The sequence below is a fragment of the Coccinella septempunctata genome, chromosome 1, assembly GCF_907165205.1.
Source record: "Coccinella septempunctata chromosome 1, icCocSept1.1, whole genome shotgun sequence".
NCBI classification, from domain to species: domain Eukaryota; kingdom Metazoa; phylum Arthropoda; class Insecta; order Coleoptera; family Coccinellidae; genus Coccinella; species Coccinella septempunctata.
Window position 1 is genome coordinate 68,056,199 of NC_058189.1, and position 17,574 is coordinate 68,073,772.

General features: G+C 37.7%; 3 protein-coding genes across 6 annotated transcripts in view; 1 reads left to right on the forward strand and 2 right to left on the reverse strand.

The window, feature by feature from the left end:
- Nucleotides 1-17,574, reverse strand: part of LOC123310564 (phosphatidylinositol-binding clathrin assembly protein LAP-like) — a 36,791-nt gene that overhangs the window by 18,223 nt on the left and 994 nt on the right. The gene's annotated exons all lie outside the window — the stretch shown is intronic.
- Nucleotides 9,640-11,142, forward strand: LOC123310580 (putative nuclease HARBI1). 3 transcript variants are annotated; one of them, XM_044894133.1, is made up of 3 exons: nucleotides 9,640-10,788; nucleotides 10,909-10,996; nucleotides 11,052-11,142. In XM_044894133.1, exons 1-3 carry the CDS (start codon nucleotides 9,951-9,953, stop codon nucleotides 11,053-11,055), a joined length of 930 nt encoding a protein of 309 aa, XP_044750068.1. In that variant the 5' UTR covers nucleotides 9,640-9,950; the 3' UTR covers nucleotides 11,056-11,142. The 3 variants fall into 3 exon arrangements, with proteins under 3 accessions (XP_044750068.1, XP_044750050.1, XP_044750059.1); XM_044894115.1 differs by having other exon boundaries at nucleotides 9,640-10,996; XM_044894124.1 differs by having other exon boundaries at nucleotides 10,909-11,113.
- LOC123310605 (myb/SANT-like DNA-binding domain-containing protein 3) lies at nucleotides 11,372-13,679 on the reverse strand. Its single transcript, XM_044894170.1, has 4 exons — nucleotides 13,276-13,679; nucleotides 13,018-13,201; nucleotides 12,863-12,955; nucleotides 11,372-12,775 (listed from the first exon to the last, which is right to left on the reverse strand). Exons 1-4 carry the CDS (start codon nucleotides 13,353-13,355, stop codon nucleotides 12,608-12,610), a joined length of 525 nt encoding a protein of 174 aa, XP_044750105.1. The 5' UTR covers nucleotides 13,356-13,679; the 3' UTR covers nucleotides 11,372-12,607.

Consider the following 17,574-nt stretch of genomic DNA (forward strand, 5'->3'; position numbering starts at 1 on the left):
CTACGTATAAAAGTGCCTGTAAAAGGTTCAAGTTACAGATCTGTAACTTTAAACACAAAAAAGGTATGAGAACTCAATTTTTGCCGAGATTTTTGCTAATAACTCAAAAACGGATCGTAGAAGTCTACGATTTCCAACATTCTGGGTTTCTTTGAAAAAGAGCTCGAAAACGTGTCATTGGTTTTGATTTTGCTCTTCTAGTTTCCGAGATTCCCTCACAGGACATCGAATTTGGGATTTTATGTTGCATAACCCTAAGAAAATACAAATTAAAAAAAAAAATGAGTTTTTTGAAAAGTGGAGCAACAATCTGGCTTTTCCCATACCCTCGTGTAAAATTCGCAGTATTGTCGTAATCGAACTGTAAGGCCATTCCGTGGGCCTTACAATTCACATCATTAACCCCATCTCGGCGCTTTTCGCAATTCGGTACATCGATAACATCGCGGGCCCGATCCTAATCGCTCGGCCGAAACAAACAATCATCCGAAATGTGGGATTCCGATCCGATTTCTGGGTCGAGTGTGCAACGCCTGCATATTTTTGCATTGTTTATGGTCTGTTTATACTCGACTTCGCGTTATGTAACCGCCATCGAGAGACTTTCTATTTCGATCGGATTATGCCGCCGGATTGTGCGGCGGTTACATTTCACCTGGCGGGGAGCCTCCAACACACACACGAGCACGTGTGCGTTTTAAAACGGACGCTCGAAATCGAAAGTGAGCCGGTATAGGAAGATGACGATCGTGCCCGAAACCCAGAAACGAGATCGAGCTTCTCGCGAAACACCTGGGTGCGCTCTGATTAAAGAGGTATTCTACAGTATGTCTACAAATACTCGGCGGATTGGCCGATCGACTTTTGTAGCCGCGCTGAATGCCCTAACGTTCTTCAACTGAGAGTTAATCGAAAATATGACAGTTGGAAGGACACCATCACAGAACTCGAACATCGTCGTCTAAGACTTCTGACTCCAACGGCCAATTTCACCAAAAGCTGATTCAACACCGTTCACTTATATGTACTTAGATAATGATGCGTTTATGCAGAGTAACTAAGAACTGATATCTAAGAAAGGGATCAATTTCATTGGCAGAAGGCGAACACGTGCATGCCAACTGCAAATCAGATAGGTTCTTAGTAACTCTAGAAGCTATAAATCATCTGGTTACTCATTGTCCGATTTATAAATTTCAGGATGCTTTTAGAGCTATACATGCAGTTTCCGAATCTTTTTTGAATTGGGGTGTCAATTTTAGGTCAATCTGACATATTGAATCTAATTTTATTATTTTACCTTTTTCTGCTTTTGTTTTCTCTCTATTTCAGATTAAAGTTTCTGGTATCTTGGAGAAGACTTTCTGGATTTTCCTTTTTGTTGGAGAAAGAATCAATTTTTGGAGTGCGAGATGCCCTTCAATATGGAAAATTTCAGCTTATTCCGTGAACAATTACAATGCACTACACTCACGGAGAGAAACGGTTTTTTTACTGAGGTTTTGTATGGTACCCCGTTACGCTTACCTTTGCTAAAACTCATACATATGCTATATTGTTTGATAACCAAAAATGTATTGCTCACATATATGCTAACCTCAGCTAAAACTGTACCTCATACCCATGCTATAATTATTGTGTGAAGTAAAAAACTGTGATGCTTTTTATCAAAAGAATATAATATACAGTGTGGTCCGAAAAACAGATATCGAACATGTAGTTTTGATTACCCTTCATCCTTTCACTGACCACTTCATAGAAAGAACTTCATTCTTATCTCAATAAGGATGGAATTTATATTGTTTAAGGATTCTCATGATTGTTGTGCGTGAAACACCAGATATATCGGACAATTTCGTAGTATTAAAGGTCGGATCCATTGCTACATGACCTAAGACAGCCCCGTCCATCGCTTCGTCTCTTTCATGAGCCCTCCTTTTGTTTCCGACTGAACCAGTAGCGTGAAATTTGGCAACCAGTTGCAACACGTAAGCAGCGGATACATTTTTTCCAGAATGTCGTTGGTTAAATAAAGCCACTGTCGTTGTTTCGAAAAAATAATTTCATCATTTCCACTCTACACCAATCTTATCCTACTGCAAATTTACAATCGCTCTGACACACTTGTAACGTTTTTGAAAATTCACGATAGACTGAGGTAAATCGAAAACATGGTACTTTTTTAGACAAAAAAATCAACACCACAACCACTGAATACCTTTGAAATTTGTGAGATACCAATAATATTCTCGAGATAAATTCTTTCACTATTTTCGCTGTTATTTCATTATCGATGGATAATTTGAAGTAAAATTTTAGGGTCAGACAGTGCTCGAAACGATCTTCAAAATTAGATATCCAATACCCCTCATCCCTATTCAAAATCAAGCTTAAACTCAAACGGGTAAACCAGAGTTTTAAGAATCCAATGTTAAGCATTAGTACTTTTGTAACTCTGTGTTTATTCCTTTCATTATATGAGTCATTCATTCAAATATGTACAAGTTTTGTGTTGATTACAGACGAAAATTTCGAAGAAAAAAGGGATTTTCATCTGTGAGGGTGATGATTTAAGACTATGTGCTGAGGAAAGAACTTAAATCTTCAAGGTAAATGCAACAATCAAATAATTTTCCAATTTCAAAATCGGATTCCGAAATTCCGTCAACTACAAGACTATCTGATAGTCCCCATTCACAACTCCAGACCCGACTACACTCTGAATATAAATCTTGGCGTTTTCCTCATCAATCGAGATTAATTTCTCAACTACTTACTCTCAAGGATAACACGAACCATTGCGATTATTACATGACTAATGGAGAATTGTGAGGAAAATTGACCCTGTAACCTCAACGTACACATAAAAAGTCGTCTGCAATTAAGTCCAATAATGCAGATGAGTTTCCACGTCGAAAACGCATCAATGTAAAAATAATATCAAACAATAATTGTTGCGATAATGTTTGTTTGTAATCGGTCGCACGTCCTCCAAAGCCACCGTAATATTTCGATGAATATAGGCGAGTTATTAATGCTCCACCTAACGGGTAAGGTTACAGCGAATGAAACAATTATCGAATTGACTGACTAGACGAAATGAAATAATGCAACGGTCGTTGAAAACGAGAATTACTTTCCTTTTTCGGTAAATGTCATGCTGGATAGTTGCAACACCCGTCATCAACTGGATTCTGATTACTCTTTTATATCGTATCGGTAAAAGGTTCGATCTCTGTTTGAAGGGGTGGTAGGGATGGATAGCTGATAAACAAGGTGTTTTGCGCAAAATGTCCACTGAAGTATCTAGAGATTTTTTTGGAGAATTAATGGATAATAATGGATGGTCGAATTCTATCTATCTAAAATATTCTCGTTACTTCGTTATTTCGAATAGGATTCTCCACAAAACTTCAACTGTGGTTCATTTGACCTTCCCCATACCCAAACTTCACGGTTCTGAGAGATAATAATTCATTAGTCTCAAATTTGAAAAAATGGTAGAGGAAAAAAGTGTCTCTTTTGACCTCGTGAATCTACTGTTAGAATATTGATACGAGTCAAAGACTCGCCCTGTACATTTTTCAGACCTTCTCTAGGGCTTTTCCCTGTGGCATCGTGAAAATCCGACTCTAGTCTTGATTGGATCGTAACGCCCTGGGCTGCCGACACCCAGCGCTGCGCCGCGACGCGCCTTCCCATGTTGCAATAGCGGCGTCTATTATTAATGGATATTAATTAACTGTTTACGATCTTATTTTTAGCTCTATATATAATAGCCACGTGCCCGAGACGCCGCCTCGTTCGTCGAACGATTTTTTTTCATTATCGCCTCGCGACGAACAATGAGAGGATTAGGCGGAGTGGCGGCATGATTCACGACTACCGGAAAAAAATCCAGTTTTTTTTTTTGTACCATCGCGGACGATAGACGTGTCGACCTCGACGACGTTGAAAATTAAGGAATAATGAGCTATTTCGTCGGTTACGATGATGAAATTATCCCATTAACAATAGGGGTATTCCCCGAACTTCGAAACTGAAATTGGAAAACTTGGGAATGGTAGAGGGACCTATAAACCTTTTTTCATACAACACTACGTGTATGATTAGGTCAACACTCGGGTCAACACTTCAGGACGTCTAAAGCACTTTTCAAGTACATTGATTTGTTTTGGAAATTTCACCTACCTATCAAATCACCATCTCTGCTACAAAATTGCAGAAACTTAAGTGATATATTTAATAAATTATACATATTTATAAAAAAACGAAAAAATTCGGGATTTACTCTAGCGTGTCAGATTAATATAACCGAAGATACCTTGGACCTTGTAGAGTACCTCTACCAAAAACTAGACCTGTATATATAGGAGGAATTGTCTAAGACAGCCTGTCAGAAAAGTAAAAAAAAAACGATCATTGTACATACTCGAGCGTGTCAGATTAAGATATATATAGTTAATTACATGTTGAAAAGCATATATTCTCTTAATTTGACAATTCAAGCATGACGAAAATGTGTGGGAGGTGGGAGGGCGCCTAACTTGCAAAAAAAACATCACGTGTACATTCTCGAGAGCGGCGTCTTTTTTTCTTATTTTGAAGCTAATGATACAAGAATAACGGAAAAAATATCTAACAGTTGACCATGAAGGTTACATAAATCAGATTTTTTGAATTATCTCCTCTCCTGGGCTTTAAATTGTTTTCGCATTCATTATAAAAGTTGTAGAGCATAACATTTTCTACAAATTTTGTCCGAAGCAATTTTTTCTACGTTTGAACGTTTTTGAGAAATATGGCGATGAATATTCATTAGACTGGATTTCTGCATTGACCTTGGCCTTTCGCATGTGTGGCTAAGCTCCTCGAGATTATCGCCCTCTAACTCGAAAACAGTAAAAAGAGTATGTAAAATTGCTTCAGACAAAAGCTGTATAGAATTTTATTATCTACAACTTTCATAATGAATTCAGAAACGATTAGAGGTCCAGGAGGGCAGATATTTCAAAAAAATGCCTTGTTATCATCTTCAAACTGTCAGATTAAGAAAACCCCCCTGATTAGTGTCAGATTAATGGGTCAACAGGTCAGCGAGACCGAATTTAACCATCTGCATGAAAATCAGAGATGCTCGAGTATGTGCAAGTAACGATTTTCAAAGGACCTCTATGACCTTGCGTCACGTCCGAATTGTCGGTCTCTTAAAAAGTAGCTTCCTTTGGTCCAATCAACAAATCTTCTGAAAATCTGAAACGCTCGAAAAAAAATTATTTTTTCAACTCTTCCGTACGGCCAAACCCACCACGCAAACTGCCAGATTAACATGGATTTATTATCAGAGTCACGTAGGGCATATGTAATATCTCAATCTGACAAGCTTTAGTATTACCTGACGATTTTTTTTACATCTTTGAGAACCTGCAGACGCTTTCCTCACCGCTGAAGGTGCATACGTCATAGAACCTTTTCTTCTTTCTACCATCTTATCTTCAAAATCCTCTAGGTCTCCACGACCTAGCTCGAGTAAATCCCGATTTTGCATAGTCGTCTCCCCTACTATTGAAGTTTTAGTAGTAGGTAAGAATAATTTCACTTCTTTATTTTGCTGGAACGTCCGTTTCGATTTAATGCCCCATTAAATTTAAAATTTTCATCATAATCATTTTCTAAAGGAATTATTTAGGAAACGCCCACTTGCTGGAAAGTCCGTTAAAATTGAAACTTTAATACCTATCAAAAATGACAGTTTCAAATTTTAATGGGGCATTAAATCTCAACGGACGTTCCTGGACCTCGGCCTTAGAGTACCTGAATAATGGTTCTGTATACCAGATCCTGGATAATATCACCCAGTAGCTTCATTACCTTTTTTTCTGGAGTAGTCGCAAGAGTACGATCTCCATCGAAGAAGCTATCACATTCATCTCCTTTTTTACTTCTTCAGAGGGAGAATCTTCTCACACCGACCAACAACAACAATTTTTCGAATCCGTTTCGCGATATTTCAATCGATCTTTGCGACTGGGGCGTAAAAAGCGGGTATGTATCGGGTTTCCCATCAGCGCCGAGGCATAATTGGATCCTCATCGGATTATACACGATTGTTACCTCGAATTTGCGGTAGGTGGTACGGATCAGAAACTGGATCGCGTTACCGGGCCAGGACTACGCGGCGGTCGCGACCGGTTCTCGTTCCTTCAAACCTGATTTTCGCGGGTTGCAATAATATCGATATGAATGCGAAAATCCACGCCAACGGAACCTATACACGTGAATTCGTTCATCGTTAAATACCAATTTCGTAGGCGCCCACTAGGACACGTAAAAGGGGTAAATCAGCTGATTTGGAGGGTTTGAAAATTGAAAGAACCGGTCGAAAAACCAGAGCGTGCCAGTAAATAGGTACAGGGTGGGCTTTTAAAAACGAAACAGAAAAGATTACAGACGGTATGAATTTTTTAAGAGAAAATGCTTCAACACGTCGATTTTCGATTCGAGGAGGATAACTTTTAAGATTAAGTTCACGGCTATATCCCTTCAACCCTTAGTTTTTTTTCATTCGATCCATTCGTTCTCGAATTCAAATTTAGTACAGTATTGGCCATTTCGAAACATGCTGTGTATAGTCCAGTTGCAGGAATGTCCGTTAAAATTTAATAACCCATCACAATGTTTCCCCTTTCAAGGATGACAGTTTTAAATTTTTATAGGGCATCAAATCTTAATAGACTTTCCATTAGAACATGGTGAATTCTATATTCTAAGCAACTGGGCCTGACTCAATCAATTTCTATAATTTATTTTGTGGTTTCGGTGGTAATCGTCAACTAGATATCGCGATATTACTTTTTGATTTCTTTGATTGACACTTGAGGTAGAAATGGTTCATTTATTGGCAGAGAGAATTGAAATCATTTCGTTATTTTCCAAGATAACTTAGTGGGGGCAGATTTATCATCGAAATTACAGAAGAAATGAGTAAAAATTCGATTGATTCACACAGCATGCTTAAAGGGAAACCCAATGATGTTAAAAAGTTAAATGTGAATATTTCGCAAACGAAAAATGGATTAAATTTAATATGCTGAGCCCAAAATAGAAAAAACCTTTCAAATAAGGTATCACTCACTTCAGCTTCAGAAATTCGGCATATTTTATTTTGTGATTAAGGATAGGGTTTTTCTCCCATATTATCACCCCTATAGAGGGGGTTTATTCTGAGTAATAAAAATCATGTAGAAAAAACAATTGTTTTAATTTACATTTAATAGGTTATCGATTAACTACTTACAATAATTTCAATTAGGGGAGATAAAACAACAATCTTAGTTCAATATAATTTAAAATCGATATCCTGTTTCACAAACTGGCCCTGTGATTAAGAAAAATAGTTCGAAAATCGGCAACTGTAGGTATTTTAATAAAATTCTGATTATTTTGGAAACGGTAGGTACATTTTCGTTGAACTAATGTTGGTGTCATTCGATAATATTTGGTCTACTCTATCGTGATGTGACGTTTGATTCACTAGTTTTGGGACACCTTGTATAAACAAATCTACGTCATTCGTCAATCTGACAAAACCATAGACATAGAGACATGTACTTAGCAATGTCAGCATGAAATTTGCTTTTTTATAGAAAGAGAGAAATGATCGTCGGGCATTCACCTGTCTCTTTTTTGTTCACATAGAGGTAAGTGTAGACCAATCAAAATTCTAGAAAAAGACAACTGCATGCCCGACGTGCGTTTCTCTCTGTCACTTTTTTTGACCGTATTTCATGCATAGATAGAAAGGGAAGAAACAGTCCATGTCTCTATGTCTATGGACAAAACGAACAAAAGTGAGGTTAGCTCCGATCACAAATAGGGGTGGGTACGACCGATTGAACTCGTCGATAGGGAAGAGTAGTGTTTTTGTTTTTTTTAGAAGGTTCGAAAATGGTTTATTTCTCCTAACCGCTGCGTCTCGTCCACCGTAAACATCTCAGTCCTGGAAACCTACAGAAAACGACCGAAACAAGCTTGGGAAGACTGAGATTTTCAACTTTGTCTAAAGCAAAGATGAACAAATCTACCATCATAGAATAAACTACCGCCTGACGTTTTTTACAACCGAAAGTTAACGTCAGTTTGACAAAAGTGAGGTTATCACCGATCACAGACAGGGTAGTATCGATTCGACTCACAGAGCCAATAGTAGTGTTTTTGGCCTCGTAGGATAAAAAATCAGGAAGTTCCTCACCACTTCATAACCATCCTGATCACATCGAGTATATTCAACGTTCACGCTCCACTGAGTCACCAATTCGATGTCGAAATTCATCTGCAAATATCGGTTCTGATTCATCGAGGGATTTTCCTATATGTACGTTCCATCCGAGGTTCCATCGCCAGGAAACTGACAAAATTGCTCATAAAATCGAGCGTATTGAAGAAAGTTGAACACATAGATCCATCATTTCCAAACCTCTTCTTGAATAAATGATTTTTCTTCTTTTGCCATGGGACGAAACGAAAGATTGAAAGATCTTTCCTCACTTTTTGTCAGTTTTTGTCGAAATGCATAAAACGTCACAGAGCTATCTCCTTATCGCGGTCGTCGAAGAAACGACAACAGGATGTGTGGGCGAAGGTTTCATAGAAAATAAACATTCTCCTCTTTTTATCAGTATCAGTGATTCATCGCGTACAAGAGGAATGGAGAACCATCGACGATTATTGATAGCTCTCTCTGTATTTTCAACTTTTGTTGGAAATCGAGATTCGGCGATAATAATCGTTTTGATCGACAAAAGTTGAATGAAATGTATGGAAAGAGCCTTTGTTTCCGTCGACAAAGGATTGACTCAGTCCGACTGAAAAAATGAAATCTGTATCGGAATGTAAACTTTAGTTGTTTATCAAGCTGGAGTGTTAACATTGTCGACTTTATTTGCGTATTTTCATCGCACTTCGGTCCATGTCGGCAATCCAAAAATTTCGTAAAATTCTGTACTACTAGGGAAGGAAAACTTAAGGAAGATTTCATCATGTTAAAAGTTTGCGTTATCTCAAAATATTAGTCTGAAAGAAGTGCAAGATTACACGACAATCATCCTTCGACAAATCTTCAAATCGAGAGTGATGCTACGAAACTCATCGAATTTCTAAGCAGAGAAAATTTCCATTAATTTCGTCACAACGCTCAAGTAATTCGTTCATGAGAACGCCCCAATTATACCACTCTCCCACACATACTCTGATAATTATTTATCGAACGATTGAACGTTATCAAGGATAATAAACAATCACCGCATTTCTAGTCTCTATGCCAGATCGTGAACAAACGAAACATTGTACCATATAATATGCGACATTAAAATGCACTCGGGCATCTTTCGATTAATGAAAATAATAAAACTGTGAAGTGTCATATATGTACAAGATTGTTTTATGGGTCATGCTAATTGCAGCCGATAATTCAGGAGGAGAAACCCAAGATATTCATCTTTACCTCTGATTTGCATTGAAAAACCCATAATAAAACGAATTTCATGAACATCGAGGCCAAAAACACCAGATTTCGCTATCGATGAGTTGAATCGGTACTACAAACCCCTGTCCGAGGACCGTGCTAACCATAGAGACAGCGGGTTTCATAAAGCTCTGATTGCCAAATCAAGCGCTTAATCGTCAATCAAATACGAAATTCTATGCTACTTTTTCCGATTTGATTCTCAATCACCGATCTAACCGTCTAATCAAGAAATCGTCCATCAACGCTACGAAATCGTCGGTCAACACCTCGTGATTGTCAATCAGGCAAAAAATGGGTTTCATAAAACATTTTGATGCTTGATCAACCGGAAAGCGCGTCATTAATCGACAATCAAGTTGAACGATAGAATTTGAGCGATTAACATATCAGTTATTCTAGAAATATTATTACCTTCATAAAGAAAATGTTGTCTGATACTTCATCTTCATCAGAAGAAAACAACGAAGAATATTATCTTAGAAGACCCCGTTCATTTAAAAACCTAAATGATCCCTTCGAAATGTATAATGATGCAGAATTCAAACACCGCTTCAGGTTCCATAAAAATTCAGTAATGGAACTTCTTCATAAAATTGGAGAAAAAATTGAGGCCCCCACTAAGAGAAACAGGGCGTTAAATGCAAAAATGCAAATAATAGTCGCATTAAGGTTTTATGCAACTGGAGGTTTCCAGATGACAATTGGGGACCATGTAAATATCACGAAACCGACAGTATGTAGAATAGTGAAGAGAGTTTCAACAGAAATAGCGAAACTGAAACCAAATTACATTTCGATGCCAAAAACCAGGCAAAAAAGGTTGGAAGTTGCTTCAGGCTTCCACGATATTGCTGGGTTACCACGTGTTGTGGGAGCTATCGACTGCACACACATAAGAATAATTTCCCCTGGAGGATCCAACGCAGAGACATTCAGAAACCGAAAGGGTTATTTTTCAATAAATGTGCAAGCAGTGTGTGATGCTGGCCTGAAAATTATAAACATTATAGCTCGTTGGCCAGGTTCGGTCCATGATTCCACAATATTCAATGATTCACCACTCATAGTGGAGATGGAACAAGGCTTGTATGGCAATTGCTATCTGTTGGGTGATAGTGGTTATGCATGCAAGCCTTTTCTACTTACGCCAGTATTAAATCCAGGAACTGAAGCAGAAAGAAGGTATAATCAAGCACACATCAAAACACGCAACTGCATTGAAAGATGCTTTGGTGTGTTGAAAAGACGCTTCCCTTGCTTATATTACGGATTAAGGAACAAGTTAAGTACATCCTTAACAATAATTATTGCATGCTGTGTCCTTCATAATTTGGCCCTGTCAGTTAATGACACTGTAGATACACTGGAAGAATTGCCTGAAAATTTTGAAGAAAGTGATATTGTTCATCATGATCAAGGACAACAAAACACAGCCATACGAAATGCATTAATAGCAGACCTTTTTGAGAGGTATGTTTCATAAATTTGAAATATAACTCGATTGTAATTGTAGATATGTTTTCAGATGAACGAGACCAATACTTCAATTCCAGAATATTTATTTTTGATATAATTAGGCTTATCACATATTTGGATCATATCAGGGAATATCAAACAGTAATAATAAATAGAGTTTTTCCTGAAATTTTTATTGAAAAATATATATACATAAATGATAAGTATGATTATTAACTTTGCTGCAACTTACGAAGTTGCAGTTTCAAAATTTTCTGCTCGATTTTGGCATTTTCCAATTTTTTTAAGTAATATCTATCTTTGGGAGTAAGGGTTTTTTTTCTAATTGGTCTTTTCAAGGGGGCTCTAGTTTTAAGTTTTCTGGTAACAGGAGGCAAGGAGGTAGGGGTAAGTTCTCCGCAAGGTTCTGGATGAAGGCATTGGTTGGGAATGGGATTAACTCCTTGGTCAGGAATAGGATCTGGATCTCCTAGGTTAGGAATGGGTTCTGTCTCTACAGCTGGGATAGGATATTCTGAAAAGTAACTCATATTAGCAATTAGTATAATACAGATAATGAATGAAGAGATAGAAGATATCTGGCTGAATAATGTTAGTTATGTAACATTATATTGTATTCTTATGGATATTCCAGAATTAAAAATGATATAGGTAACAAAGTGAAAGGTTCACATCAACTGCAATGGTATCATAAGTTCAAACTCACATTTTTGGTATCAAATATGAGAACTGATATTAACTCAAATCCTCTACCTCACATGAATAATACAATCAAAACATACATTAACACGTTGACTGTCCCCATTCTAATTTTTTTTTTACCCCCCACGTCCAACACATTCATCCCAAGATAAGGGTTGCTTATGTGTGATAAAATATATATTCTATGAGAAAATTAATTCTGCAGCCATTTAAGGAACTGTTCATGTTCAAAATTTTCAAGTCTAATGGAAGGCTTGATGCTGATATTTCTTGAATCATGTATGATTAATTATGATTGAGGTTATCAATACATATTTCTACAAGAGGTTCAGCCCATATAAACCGACCACACTGCAGCTTTCATGAAAAGTAACCATATTTATCTTGAACGTTAAATGAATCAATGAATCACATACGACTCATGGACTCCTGGCGAAAATCTTTATGAATCATATGTGATGCATGAGACAGTCAACGTGTTAAATAACAAAATTCAGGAAAATTCATCAGGTTGCTGATTTCATCTTGAACTTCCTTGAAAATTGCTATTAAAATTTTCATATAATCTTACCTTTCATGCTGTAGTTGTACCCAACTGGACAATATGATATTATACAGGTGGAATGTCTTTCTGAATTCAGAAACAAAATTGAGAACTTCTGGTTTTGTATGTAATTTTAATATGCAGCACATACATTATGATTTTTTGAGATTATGAATTTTTCAGATCGATCTGTCAGAGTGCACTGATGATTAAGATTATATGAATTCATAACACACTTTTCATTCAAATTAGCCATCTGACACACAACGGATTTAATTTCTGAATTCATAAAGACATTGCGAATGTATGAGGCCAGCCTAAAATTGTCAAAATTGATATGGGCCCAATATTGAACTCAGCTAGTATGTGAACTGTATATCTGGAGCGAACTCACCAAAATATATATTGGCATCATCGAACGGATTTTCTAACGGTCTGGCATTGTCCCCTAAAATGGATATTATCCTTCGTTCCGTATCATCCAACATATTTTTGAATGACCCTCCTCCCGTAGCCATCATTTCTTTCTGTAATCAATACAACTGTATTATTATTCAAATAGATGACCACAATGTGCCATGCCACTAATTCAATCTCAAAATGTCTGATGATACTTTTTCCTGCCTAGCCTTCTCTTGTAACTGGTTGATATTTATGTTTTCCTCCCCTTGATCCATATTACTCAATAATTCTCTATATCTATCCTTCTACAATGAAAGTTGATCAAAATACAATAAACTTATGTAATAAAATTCAAATTGGCACATACATTTTCCAGAGCCAAGTCCTTTCTTCCTCTCCTTTTGAGGTTTTCGTAGAGGGTTTTTAATTGTTGGGAGGTTCTGGGCATTGACGAGCAAGCATTAAAATTGCGAGCAATTTCCTCCCAAGCTTCCCTTTTATATTCAGAGCTGACTTTATTGGTCATTTTGCATTCAACTATGTCTTTTTTGCTGAAAAAAAAAATAAGTAATGAATTTTACCGACTTCCACGGAATTATTCAGAAAGATGACAAATTATACTTACGTTTCTACCAGCGAAAGCAGTAAGTTTTTATCTTCCGTCGTATAATTTGCGCTTCGTGAGAATTTTTTTTGTCCCAACATTTTCCTCTATCTACGGTAAGCAACGCCAACAACAATGTTACCAAAATTTGAATTGAAGTGACGCTTGCGCCACAGAACGAAGTATAAATGTCATAATCTTAGACAACGCACAGTTTTTCGATGAAAATTATTTGGTGTTTCTATGTTTCTGTTGATCGGGACTTCAGAAAAGCGAGGTTGTCAGATTGTATTCCCCAATTAACTGACCGAGGTTTCTGATTTCACAATCAAGTTTTATGAAACGCGAATTTAGTTGATCGGCCGATGAAATTTGAATGAGCAATCAGATGATCGAGGAATCAACGAATCTTTATGAAACCCGCTGAGAGTCTCTGGTGCTAACCTTCACTTCTGTCAGCATTGTCAACTGACATGCATTTGTTCACATTTGCGTTCTGTATATGTCAAATATCGAGGTCCTCAAGATGCAGCCATTGAACTAAAGAAAGTTTCTTAAGCAGCAGTTCGCTAACAGACCTCTAAATCAGCTGATGTTTCAAACTTAGCTTTCAGAATATGTATCACATTTAGATACGATAATAAGATACGCGACTCGATTGTTGACTTTCAAACATTTCCCAAAAAGATGGCTTCGCTAAGTGTATCAAGCCGTTTCTGCAACAGGTACACGTGTACGCACCGGGTCAAGGACTAACAAGTGGATGCCGATATATACAGTATATCGAATCAATTAACTCGAACAGAGAGTTCCAATTTAGACCTGATTGGTCCTATGTCAGAGAGTCCTGAACGGATTGAGCTCGGCGCGTCAATCAAGGACCGAACGCGGCAACAATATTACGTACATGCCGCCGCGTACGGCTGAGATACGGCAGTTTCAATTTTCCCCAATTGAACGTCGTAATTGGGTTATGATTCACGTCGTACGGTTTCGGTCTGGATCAAGATCGCGACGTTGTCACAAAATATCGACCTAAAAAAACCATCAACAAATTCATTTCATAGATACTGAGGCCATAAACACTAGGTATTCTTCGCTCTATGAGTCTACTAATCGGAACAACTAAAGAGACTTTTGAGACTGGGCGTCGATAAAAGACGCGAACGAGACAAAGAAGAAGAAGAAGAACCAAAGAGACTATCTGTTGGTACATATTTTAGGAAACGAAAAATCTGTGGTCTGCAGCACCGATCGTTCTCGTCAAAAACGGGAAAAATAGGAGTCGCTGCGATCGCTAGGGTGGTCGATAAGGGTTGGGGATTTAAGCGTCAATTTGAAATGTACAGCCTTTATTTTATTATGGGTTATGTGTTATCGTAGTTTTTTTGAATGATTTTTCAAATACGTTTCTTCAAATCCATAATAAATATGAATTATATGCAATAAAATACAAGGGGACTAAGTAATCAGCTTTATTCATTCAATATAAATGACAAAATCGATAAAATTCAAAACAAATCACCGATAAAAAAATGATACCTACATATATCTTTATCATTGTTTATTGGAAACAGGATATGTTAGTGGGTTTAATGTAATCTTCAAAATTATATACATTCGCAGTGAGAAGTAAAACATATCAGACAACAAAAGGTAGCAATCTCAGATTTATCACTTAAAGTAGATTCTGTTTCCAACACTCAGCTGAGAACCGTATATTATGTTATGCCAACAAAATTCTTCAAGAATATCCACTTCTGAACCATGTAGTTTTATTGATTACATATTTTTATTCAGAAGAGTCCACTTCTCACGAGGGATGACAATTTCGATTTCGTTTATAATGAATCCACCATCGTTTTTGATATCTTCATCGCAAAAGTGCTCTTGACACACGAATTGAATCCGAGTCGATTCTTGGTAAGGGTTTTTCCAATTTTCCTCTCAGAAATGCACTCTGAAATTTCATCTCTGCTCCTTTTCCTTCTGATGCCAAACCACTCTTACATTAGCACACGCTTCAATATTTCAACCTTGTCATATGTTGTTCTCTCATCAAAAATCGAAAATAATGATATTCTAAACATCTGTCACCAGGAAGACAGTTCACTCGGCCAATTTAAACTATGTAGTTTAAATCAAAATTTCGCCATCCCGTGATCGCCAGCGCGGCTATTGGCAAAAACATGAACTACCTATTGGTACATATTTCAGGGGACTAATAATCTGTGGTCTCTAAGCAGCGATCGTTCTCCTTCTCTCTACTCTCCATAATAGGTTCAACCCGAGGTTCAACCATTGCGTATAATACTCAATGGTACAACCCAGCCCCGTCTATGATCGCTGCTAACTTCACTCTTGACAATGTGACATTAGCTTTGTATTCGTAAGAAACGTCAGCGGGGAGTTTATTCTGTGATCGAGGTTTTGTTTACATTCGCATTAGGTAAATGTCAAAAATCTCGATTTTCTCAACTTTCTTTCGGGCGATTCCCGAGGGTCTCTAGCGGCTAGATTGGCAGGATCCTTCTTATCCGTTAAAATCCGTCTCGGAGAATTGAAACATCAGATGCAAGACGTCAAATTGACATCGAATATTTCCGAAAGCCACCTATGAACCTGCAGATAACTGAACACCCAGGTTCCAAGTTTCACGGCAACCCTGCTCGAGACCGTTCCATTCACTGACCGTTGTTGGTACCCGGAAAAACCACGGCGAAAAAAACGTTGCTGATTAAAATCGACAACGAGGCATCGGGCAAAATTAGAACTATTATCTTGGATCTGAATATTCCCGTACCAGGTGAACGAGGACGTTGAAAGAGCCGCGGCAAACATGGCCAGAGAGCGGTACGAATGTTAACATCCGGTAAAGGTGCTGGCTACGGGGTATACAAACAAACGGATTCAGAACTGTTACCCCCATTACATTTCGCCGATGTTACGTTTCATTTACGTAACCCCGCATCTTCCTCGACCAGTAATAATTAGGCGACCTCAATAGCAGCCTTCGGAAATGATGTATCTTTCTCTTGTAAGATTGCGAAAGACACTAGAACTCTAAAATTCTTGAAAAGTGCATTGTAGGAGAAAATATGAGGAATACTTTCATTTTAATGTCATCCAGTATATACTCGCCTGTGGGTATCAAATGTACATACATACAGAACATAAATGATTGCGCTAAGTGATAAATTTTCCGCTTCATAGTTAACCGACGTTTAATATTAATGTTCAACACTTCGAGTCGCGTGAATCATCCAAGATTACGAGGAAATTGTAAAATTTTCCTCCATTTCTTCGACTCCTTCAATTCCATGTCCATGTATGAAATTAACGGGACATCTAGAACCTCAAAATGAAATAATGAGTAAATAATCTGAAACCTCCTTCTGTTCGGGGTCCACATTTCGAGGTTATGCGTTTACCTTGAACGGACCAGAGAGAAATTCCTCAACCTACTCGACCGGAGGCATAGTTTGGTGTCCAAGTATGTGAAATATCGGAAGGTTTTCTGAGAAATGGCGGCTGCGTCGACCGGAACCTATACCAACGAGAACCTCGCGGTCTCGAGGTTAACATACCCATGAATGGGTCAACCCGTGACTCAGCCCGCGGTCAACGTTGTCCGGTCTTGTCGAAAATCACAAAATTTTCTGATTTTTGAAGACCAGAGGATCTCGGTCTGCAATGGGCCAAACATGGCTGATTCTAATATTTATTACGAAAAAAATGGCCCAAGGTTTGCTCCCATGAGCTTTGGGATCGAGAACGAAAAAAAATTACAATTATCCCATAGAAACTACCACGTTTTGGAAAAATTCATTCCTTCTCTGTCATAGACATATAGACTCTCTATATGTCCCTATGTCTATGTTCTCCGTTCAAAGTCTGAGCTTTTTCTACCAAACTTTAGGCAACTCTGGAGTACCATCCGATAGCGATTCTTCCAGTTCTTTGTTCCTTTTGACCTATTTTGGGGATTGGAAATGATAGAATCAAACACAAAATTATATTTCCAAAAACATTGAAAGTGGACTTGTGATAATGGAAATTCTTATGCATTGTCAAAATAATATTTTCACATGAGTTCAGCTCAACTACCAAGTCAGTTTTACGAGTCATAAAGTATCGGGTATCAAGCTAGCTCTCCGGAAACCAATTTTCCATCTTGTTGAGAGCTGAAGAGAAGCTGGAATGTAAAAAATACCTACTAGGTAAACCGTTGAAAGTTTTGCGTATCAGCGTGTGCGGATTCTTGCATTTCTTTCATTGTATTTCTACAAATCTATGTGACGGACATGAATAAAATTTGGT